General features: G+C 43.5%; 1 protein-coding gene across 2 annotated transcripts; it reads left to right on the forward strand.

Moving 5' to 3' along the window:
- The first annotated feature begins 4,812 nt into the window (after nt 1-4,812).
- KCNS2 (potassium voltage-gated channel modifier subfamily S member 2) lies at nt 4,813-9,480 on the forward strand. Of its 2 annotated transcripts, none has more exons than XM_089517699.1 (2): nt 4,813-4,843; nt 5,469-9,480. In XM_089517699.1, the coding sequence occupies exon 2, from the start codon at nt 5,513-5,515 to the stop codon at nt 6,944-6,946; it is 1,434 nt and encodes a 477-aa protein (XP_089373825.1). In that variant the 5' UTR covers nt 4,813-4,843; nt 5,469-5,512; the 3' UTR covers nt 6,947-9,480. The 2 variants fall into 2 exon arrangements, with proteins under 2 accessions (XP_089373825.1, XP_089373826.1); XM_089517700.1 differs by having other exon boundaries at nt 4,820-4,843; nt 5,495-9,480.
- The last annotated feature ends 878 nt before the right edge of the window (nt 9,481-10,358 follow it).

Consider the following 10,358-nt stretch of genomic DNA (forward strand, 5'->3'; position numbering starts at 1 on the left):
TTCCAGGGAGATTTCTGGTTTGATCTGCTCTAAGGTCCATTTGTTTGTCTTTTTGGCTGTCCATGGAATCCTCAGCACTCTTCTCCAGCACCACATCTCAAATGAATTGCTTTTCTTCCTATCTTGTCTCTTAACTGTACAGCTCTCACATGTATACATGGTAATAGGAAATACAATGACTTGTATGATTCTGACTTTTGTGCTCAGTTGTATGTTTGCATTTTAGGATCTTTTCTAGTTTTTTCATAGATGCTCTCCCCATTTTTAAGCTTCTTCTGATTTTCTGGCTCCAGTTGCTATTCCTAAAGTTTGTGTTAGGGCTGCATACGCTGGAAACAACACAACAACAAGATGATTAAGTATGCCTCACTATACAAACACGATCCTCATTCTTGCTGCTTGTGCCTTTAGTTAAAGATAGAAGAAACCACAAAAGAGACATCAGATGTATAACCAAGGCAATGGAGGTTTAGCATTCCTGCTCAAAAGACCTACTTAAGCCTAATATGAGAAAATGACCTATAATTTTATGGATATGTAAAGCAGCCCTTAGCAGTTCATTCCTACTATTAACAGACTAAAGAGGCCTGAAGGCTTGCTTTCTCCAGAGACAGATGTGAGAGAAAATCAGGCTAGCACAAAGAGCCTTGCTGAATTAGAACAAGGGGCTATTTCAGCTTTCTTCACATACATGTGCTGGAATACAACTTCTATACCTCCCTGCTCATGGCCAGCATGACATTAGGAGGGCCCCAGGTTGGGGAAAAAGCTTATCCTGCCATGGAACAGCTTTTTCAAAATGGAAAAAAAGTGACCAAACAAATGCCTCCTGGAAGCCTACAGACAAGATATAAAAGCTGTAGCCTTCTCAGTTGTACAGTCAGGCCTCAATAGCCACAGATATTTTCATCCGCCGATTGAAGCATCCATGATTTGAAAATATTTCAAATATATATAAATTCCCAAACCTCAATTTTGCCATTTTTATAAGGGACACCATTTTACTATGCCATTGTATTTTATAGGACTTGAGCAGTCATAAATGTTGGTATCCAAGGGATGGGCTTGGACCGAAACCCCAGCAGATACCAAGAGCTCAGTGACGTCATCTGAAGACAAGTACTTGCATACTTGTCTGGTATGCAAGTATATACTGTCTCTGAACATGGTTTAATGGGAATGTGAATAGCTATTGGCAGACTTTCATGAATTTGCCTAACCTCTTTGAGAGCCTGTTTGTCAGTGACCATTGCTTCACACTCTAGCAGCAAGCTCTCTTCAGTTCACTATAGGAATCTTTCCAGATATTCGCCCTGCCACTCCTGTCCTCCTCACACAATGTCATCTGAAAATAATCCCATTGTTGCAGAATATTCACAGATTTAATCACCATTTATTCATGGGACATTTTGAATCCAAAGGTTCAGCACTTCAGGTACTTGGAATAACTCCAAGTTATTCTCCAGATGGCCAAACTCATGATACTATGATTTGGTAGTTTCCAATTGTTGGTTATGTGAAACAGTCCTTCCTTTTGTCAATTCTTGTGTCCATCAGTTTTATTAGCAGACTGGGTAAAGATAAGAGAATGTGTGAAAAAGATAATATTTCTGAAGGGGCAGGGCCCTCTCTGAGCTAAAATGAAAATGTATTGCCTGGGAAGCAGTTTTTGAACTTGGAAGTGTCACAGACTGGGTCAAGCTGAGATGACATGATGGCTGTTCCAGCGAGGCTTCAAGGGCAGCAAGACGCTGGCATCTGTGGATGAATGGCCTCAAAGTGGGAGGAAAGACAAGCCTGTTAACTAGGCATCCATGTATATAGCATGTGTACGGATGCCTTGCCTAGCTGACCACATCCCCATGTGTGCATGACTGTACGTATGTGTGAGAAAGACACACACACACTGAGAGAGAGAGAGAGAGAGAGAGAGAGAGAGAGAGTCATGAACTCCTGATATTTCCTGATCATTTATTGCCTGAGGCAACTGGTCTGCTCTGAGCTAAATCGACAAAACACACCCAGTTTGTCTGTCCACAGATCAATAACCAAGCAAGCCATAGCCAGACCTAGAATAAAACTGATGGACACAAGAACTGACATCAGTAGCAGCCATCCCCCCTCCTCCTATGTCAAGATATGCTTTACAAACCTAGACTTACCAAGAGAAAGGTGTGGGCAAAGTGGAAAGAAATATCAAGGAAAGGAGGAGGGGACATTCTGTAGGCTTTTATCTTACTTGTTTATTCCCATGCTGTCCTGGAGCAGGGAGACCGAGGGAGCAGGGAGCATGGAGTGGGAGGTCTGTGGTATGGTGGTGATGGTAGTGGTAGGAGGGATGCAGTCCCATTTAACCCCAGACACAGAGCCAGGCTGGTCTTGTGTTATTATTGCTAGGTGCCTTTGAGTTGGCTTTGACTCATGGTGACGTTGTAAATGGGACCTCTCCATGATCCCCTGTCCTCAGTCACTCTGCTCAGCTCCTGGAGACTCAAGGCCATGGCTCCTTGATTGAATCTATCAATCTGATATAGAGTCTTCCTCTCTTTCTACTGCTCTCTACCTTTCCTAGCATTATTGTCTTTTCTAGTTAATTTTGCCTCCTCGTGATGTGGCCAAAGTATGACAGCCTCAGTGTAATCATCTTAGTTTCTAGGGAGTTCAGGTATGATCTCTTCTAGGATCCATTTGTTTGTCTTTTTCTCAGCACTCTTCTCCAGCACTACGTCTCAAATGTGTTAGTTTTCTTCCTATCTGATTTCTCCACTGCCCAGCTCTCATATCCATATATGGTGATGGGGAATACTATGGCTTGGACAATACTGATTTTAGTTGTTCTTGTTGTGTGCCTTCAAGTAGTTTCTGACTTATGATGACCGCAAGGTGACCCTATCATAGGGTTTTCTTGGCCATTGCCATCTTTTGAGGCTGAGACTTGTCCAAGTTCACCCAATGAGTTTCCAGGTCCAAGTTGGTTTTTGAACCCTGGTCTCCAGAGTTCTGGTTCAATGCTCAAACCACTATGCCACATTTAGTGTTCAGCTGTATATCTTTACACTTTAAGATTTTGTTCAGTTCTTTCATCGCTGCCCTTCTCTTTCCTAATCTTCTTCTGACATCTTGACTTCAGCCTTCATTCTGATCAAGGTATGGGAAATCTTTAAATAGTTTGGGTCCAGGTTACCAACAGGATTGCCTCCTCCCATATAACCCACACTGTACATTCAGGGCCTCTGGTGAACATTTACTCCAGTCAGCCAGGACCAGGTTGGCACTTGTCAGCCAGAGGACTTTGTCTTCAGCTGCCTCTAGACCGTGGAATGACCTGCCAGAAGAGATCCAACAACTGAATATGCTGTCTGAATGTAAAAGAACATTAAAGACCAGTCTGTTCTGGCAGGCTTATCCAGATTATTTTTAAATTGTGAATTTTAGATGTGGATTGTTTTAATATGTGTACATCTTATTTGCCCTTTTAATTTGATGTGAGTTTTAACTGATGTATTTTAACTCATGTTGTTTGTTTGTTAATTGTTGTTGTCCCCTGCCTCTATCCATGGGGAGAGGTGGATATGAAATTAAGATGATGATGATGATGATGATGATGATGATGATGATGATGATGATGATGATTTATCTATTTCAATGTTCTCACTTTCTAGGTTGAATTTATGTAAATCTGATCTTGCACCAACATTTTAGAGAGAGAGAGAGATCTCAGCAGTCTTTTTTCTGAAGTTAAGAGAGCATCAGGTTGTTGATCCTCTTTCCCAGGGCAAGTACCTCTCTGCTGGAGGTGGACCAGGAGAGGGTCTGGGCTGGAAGAGGCTGGGCAGAGTAGGGGGGGGCACTTAAAATAACCTTCTGTCCCAAAGGGCAGGTTTTGCTGTTGAGAGAACACCAGATTGTTGATCCTCATCTTCAGGACCGGTACCTCTCCACTGGAGCTGGACCAGAAGGTGGGAAAGAAGAGGTGCTAGATAGATAGATAGATAGATAGATAGATAGATAGATAGATAGATAGGAGATCAGCAGCCTTTCTTCCCAAAGGGCTGGTTTAGCAGTTGAGAGAGCATCAAGCTGTCAATGGACCAGGGGCTGGACCAGGAGGGGGGCAGGAGGAGGTGCTGCCCACCTGTTGATAGATAGATAGAAAGAAAGACAAATGGATGGATTAGATATAATAGACAGATAGAAAGATAGAGGCAGGTAAATAGAATAGAATAGACAGACTGCATAGACAGAAAGCTGGCTAGAGGTAGACAGACAGATGATAGCTAGCTAGCTAGCTAGTTAGATCTCATCAGCCTTCCTTGCCAAAGGGCAGGTTTGCAGCTGAGGGAGCCCCAGGCTGTGGATCCTCCTTCTGCTCCCAGGGCAGGTGCCTCTCCCTCGGAGTTGGGGCTGGACCAGGAGGGGGTCAGGAGGAGGAGGAGGACGAGAGGCAGAGGAGGCTTGGTCAGGCCAGGGATGGGCAGTGGGGGCGGGGGTCTGCCGGTGGTCGCCATGACTGCTGCTGCTGGCGCTGCTGCTTCTGCCTGGAGCTGAGCATCGGAGGCGCGGCTGGAGCGGAGCTGTCCCTTCAGCACCTTCCTTCCTTGCTTGGCGAGCAGGGCAGGGGCTGCTCCAGGGGGCTGCGGGCTGCCTCCAAGGGTGGAGAGGACATTGGGCTGCCTCTTTCTCTCTTTCTCATTCACTCTGCCTGGCCCAGGTTGGGCCATTCTTGCCAGAGACAGCTCCATCTTCCAGCTGGGAAGAAGGAAGGACCCCGCCCCAGAGATGCTGCTGCTGCTTCCATGCTCAGGGAAGTTGCAGGCTCGGAGCAGCCACAGAAGCTCTCCAGGTAAGAAAGGAGGTCTTGGGAGGGGGGATCCTAAATTTTAGGGGTCCCTTTCCAGGGGTGTGGTGGGAAAGGCTTGCTCCTGGGTCTGTGGGCTGGTGGAAGGAGAGGCTTACCTTCTACCTGAGAGGTGGGATGGAAGGAGACCAAGGGGACCTACCTCCCTTGGCTCTTTTGGACACAATCTTTTTGGAGAGATGGGGCTTGGTGTGCATGTGTTACTGCCATCCCCATCTTCTGGAGCTGTTCTGGATGCCCACCCGGCCATCAAAGCCCATGCCCTATTTCCAGTTGCTCTTCTCTCATTGAAGGAGGGGGCTGTGGCAGCCAACAAAGCTCTATATGTGGCATTGTGTCAGAGGGAAAGGAAAGAGAGGAAAAGTAAGGCAACCACAGGGAAATACAGGGTTTGTAATGCCACTAGAATCACCCATCACCTGCTGTTCTGCTGAAGAACAATAGCTATATTTCACAGAAGGGAGTTGGCACCATAGAAAGGGGTATGGAAAGCTCTGTGCATGGCTATCTCTGATAAGATTACAAAGCATGAGTGAATTGTGAGGGAGAAAGAATGTCAATTCCTCCCGCTCTTGGCTAACCTTGATTCCCTCCTCTGATAATCCCATAGGTCTTCTCCTTCCCTGCCCCATATAGATTTGGAAGACACTCACCATGACCAGGCTGAGTCTAAGGGATTTATCAGAGACTGATTGTGAAGACAATGAGATCAGCATCAACGTTGGCGGCTTTAAGAAGAAGATGCGATCCAACACGTTGTTGAGATTCCCTGAAACAAGGCTGGGCAAGCTGCTGAGCTGCCATTCGAAGGAGTCGATTTTAGAGCTTTGTGATGATTACGATGACACCAAGAATGAGTTCTACTTTGACAGGAACCCTGAACTTTTCCCTTACGTGCTGCATTTTTATAACACCGGGAAGCTGCATGTGATGGGGGAGCTCTGTGTCTTTTCCTTCAGCCAGGAAATTGAATATTGGGGCATCAATGAATTCTTCATTGATTCTTGCTGCAGTTATAGCTACCATGGTAGAAAAATGGAACCAGACCAAGAAAAATGGGAAGATCACAGTGACCAAGAAAGCACCACCTCTTCATTTGATGAAATCTTAGCCTTCTATAATGATGCTGCTAAGTTTGACAACCAGCCTTTTGGGAAAATCAGGCGGCAGCTATGGTTAGCTTTAGATAATCCTGGCTATTCTGTCATGAGCCGAATTTTCAGTGTCCTTTCCATAGTGGTGGTTCTTGGATCCATCATAACCATGTGCCTCAACAGCCTCTCAGACTTTCAGATTGTTAGCAGAAATGGGGACTTGGAGGAAGACCCTCGGTTTGAAATTGTGGAACATTTTGGTATTGCATGGTTCACCTTTGAGTTGGTAGCAAGGTTTGCTGTGGCCCCAGACCTCCTGAAGTTCTTTCAGCATGCACTCAATCTGATTGACCTCATGTCCATCCTTCCATTTTACATCACTTTAATTGTGAACCTGGTGGTGGAAAGCAGCCCTGCTTTAGCTAACTTGGGTAGAGTAGCGCAAGTCTTGAGACTGATGAGAATATTCCGCATCCTAAAACTTGCTCGCCACTCCACAGGCCTTAGATCTCTGGGAGCCACTCTCAAGTATAGCTACAGAGAGGTTGGGCTCCTGCTGCTTTACCTCTCAGTTGGAATCTCTATATTCTCTGTAGTGGCTTACACAATTGAAAAAGAAGAAAACAGGGCCTTAGAGACCATCCCTGCTTGCTGGTGGTGGGCTACAGTTAGCATGACCACAGTTGGCTACGGGGATGTTGTCCCAGTGACCACTGCAGGCAGGCTGACAGCTTCTGCCTGCATCCTAGCTGGAATCCTGGTAGTAGTTCTTCCTATCACGCTCATTTTCAACAAGTTTTCTCACTTTTATAAGCGTCAAAAGCAGCTGGAAAGTGCAATGAGGAGTTGTGATTTTGGGGATGGGATGAAAGTGGTTCCTTCAGTAAACTTAAGGGACTACTATGCCTACAAAGTTAAATCCCTCATGGCCAGTCTCACAAACATGAGCAGGAGCACACCGAGTGAATTAAGTCTAAATGATTCATTGCATTAGTTCATGGTCCTAAGATCAGTTTGCATGCTGGAAAACCTAGAGGTGTATTAATATTTATTTTTTCTCTCACCCCAGCATCTAATGTTTTTGGCAATTTACCAAGGGATGGATGATTCATGTAAACATTCTTTTTCAGTATAAGATGCCCTTTTTTCTTTTTTTTTTCTTTGGCAGAAATCTTTGGGTAGCAATTGACATGTTCTTAAATGTTGTGGAATTTTTTTTTTATTGTGCATCAAGACTGAGGGACAATATACATTCTAAAGCAAACCCAATATGTGCTGGCCTGCTGCAGAATGTATGTTGAATCCATCACAAAGTCATGATGTACCTGAACTATCACTACATTCAAAAGTCCAGCTATGGTTAAAAATGGTTGTGTAAGTCTAGTTATCTCAGCAGTTCTGAAGAAGATGTGTTTAAGTTATAGTTTTCCACTTAACTGCATTTTCATCCAGCTACACAGAAACAGCCTCCTGGGTTCCCCCCCCCCTCTACAGTTGTTGTCGTCTTTGTGACATTAGTGCTGGTGGTGCTATGCTTCTTTGTCACATGTACATTTTGCTTAGGAAGTCCCTGTGCAAACACTGAAAAGAATATTTCCAGGAATGTCACATACATGTGCACAAAATCACTTGAAAAACTAGAAATACGTTAACCTAGTTCCATTCCCATTGTGTTACAACTGCAATAACAAAGCAGTTATAAATGCCCAAACCTCCTTGGTATTACTAATTAAAAGTTCACTTGGAGACTCACCCCAATGATAAGTAATGCTATCACAACCATCCTTATGCAACCATTATTGAGTTTAATTCTTCTCATGAAACTGGAACTCATTGTGTAAAAATTTAAACTTAGCAAAAGGTCTGAATACTATGGGTGGAAGGAAATGCAAGGCCAACTCTTCTATTCCAAACTTGCCCCCTTCTTCCCAATGAATGCTGCATCTGAGCTCTGCTGATCAAATCTGTTCTTGTGTATAAAGAGGCCATCAGGTTCTGTGACTAGAATAAGGGTGGGAGACATGTGGCATTTCCAGTGTAGTTGGACTGCAACCATCATCAGCCCTATCCAGCATAGCCAGCAGTGAGGGGTGGTGGAAGTTGTATCTCAACAATATTTGGAAGGTATAAGTTTCCAACCTTGGATTAGCATGTGATCGACTATTGAAAGAGTTTGACAGAATGTTTAGACTGACAGGAGGATAACTGTGAAGCATGCTAAGGTTGATCTTAAAGACCATTTGGTATTGGAATATTTCTCTTCCTTCTGAGAGTTATTGATGAAACTCCTATGTACAGCACCAGGTTAGGCCTGTAGTTTTGAAATGGATCTTTCTGCCTTGCAACTGAGATATCCATTAAGGCCACCTCTCTTAAAGGTCCATTGTGACCAAGATTCTCCCGCTATTGTGCCAAAGGCCTAATGTTCTTAGGCACCAGAAACTGACATCTCCTGTAAACTTCATTTAGAAGTTACACATACATTTAGAAGTTTACACATACATACCAAAAATGCATCAGAGTTAAAGTGATTTGTGTAGACATCTACATGAGAAAATAACTCTTGCTGCTGATGAGTGAAGAGAAATACACCAAAGTCAGTGGGTAAACACAGTAATATTGATTGATATTGATATTAAAGGCAACTGCCTACTGGACAAAAATGTATTAAAATAATGTAGTACATATTTTCAGGATACTGTCCAATTTTATTGTACAGAACTGGTTATGCAGTGCTAGTATGAATCAATGGTTTCAGTGTCGGACTCGGACTCTGGGAGACCAGGGTTCAAATCCCTGCTTAGCCATAGAAATCCAGCAGCAAGTCACACTGTTTAAGCCTGAGGGAAAGGCAGTGGCAAACATCCTCTAAATAAATATTAGCAAGGGGAACCTATGATGGGGTACAAAAAGGCAGAATTGACTTGAAGGCACCTAAAAACAAATAATTGGTCATGGGTGGCTGGATATGAATTAAAAAGTGGCGCTCCGTTCTCAACCCAGTGACTACTAACATCAGAAGAGATATAATGTCTAGATCAAGGGAAAAAATAGTACCACTCTATTCTGCTTTGGTCAGGCCTCACCTGGAATATCGTGTCCAGTTCTGGGTACCACAATTCAAAAAAGGATGTTGACAAGCTGGAGCATCTCCAGAGGAGGGAGACCAAAATGGTGAATGGTCTGGTAACCATGACCTATGAAGTAGGACTGGTTCTGCTTTGCCTCGAGACAGAAAGTTAAGAGGTGATATGATAGTCCTGTTTAAATATTTGAAGGAATGTCATATTGAGGATGGAGCAAGCTTGTTTTCTGATACTCCAGAGACTAGGACATGGAACAATGAATGCAAGCTACAGGAAAAGAGATTCCACCTAAACATTAGGAAGAACATCCTGACAGTCAGAGCTGTTTGACAGTGGAACACACTCCTTCAGAGAGTGGTGAAGTCTCCTTTTTGGAGGCTTTGGATGGCTGGATGGCCATCTGTCAGAGATGCTTTGATAATGTATTCTTGCATGGCAGGGAACTGTACTTGATGGCTCTTGAGGTCACTTTCAGCTCTATGATTCTATGATTTTATTAGCCCAACAAATACTAACCCTAACAGATTTACCAGCAAGCAAGGGTAGATCTACACATTACTTCTACCACATTCTTTTATCATACACAGTAGTTGTATGTGGGTAGGGAGAATTAAGTTAAAACGCTTCCCTTTCCATCCATCAGTCCTTCCAAGATTGCTCCCTGCCCTGGAGCTTTTTGCCAATATGGAAAATGCTATTGTGATCTCTCTTTTTTTAAAAAAAACAAAAACAAATTAGAGGCAAATCTGCATTGGGGGGTGGGATGGAATTTGAATGGACAGTGTAGTGTATTGTAGCAGTTAAGGTGTTTTGCTTAGACTTAGGAGATCTGAATTGTAAACTTCAATGAACTGCAATGCTCCCTAGGCAAGCTTGGGAAAATACACTCTCTCAGCTCAAGCTACTTCACTGGTTTATTGTGAGAATAAAGTGATGAGAAAAAGAGACATGTGTATCTTATCAGAGAAATGTAACCATGTAAATAATTACCACATTCTCTGCCAGTTACTGGCACCACACCACTCACTTCCAGTAGCTTTAGAATGAGTGGTAGTGGTGGAAAGAAGAATCATTGATCTACACATAAAGTGCTGTTCAACCCTCAGTATCATTGATTTTACTGTACATGAAGCAGTCAAAATTAAGCATTTCTGTGCTTTCAGTGGTAGAGAGCTAAGTATGTACTTTATTCTTTCTGAAATCAACTAAGTGCTTAACTTTTATTGAAATGAAATATTAGGACTGGAATTTAAGGGCCAAACTAAACAAGAGATTATCCACAGTATCTTTTCCCCTCCTAAAAGCAGCAAGAGTGGGAAC

The sequence above is a fragment of the Sceloporus occidentalis genome, unplaced genomic scaffold (assembly GCF_023333645.1).
Source record: "Sceloporus occidentalis isolate IW3139 unplaced genomic scaffold, rSceOcc1.0.p SCAF_3, whole genome shotgun sequence".
Taxonomy (NCBI): Eukaryota; Metazoa; Chordata; class Lepidosauria; order Squamata; family Phrynosomatidae; genus Sceloporus; species Sceloporus occidentalis.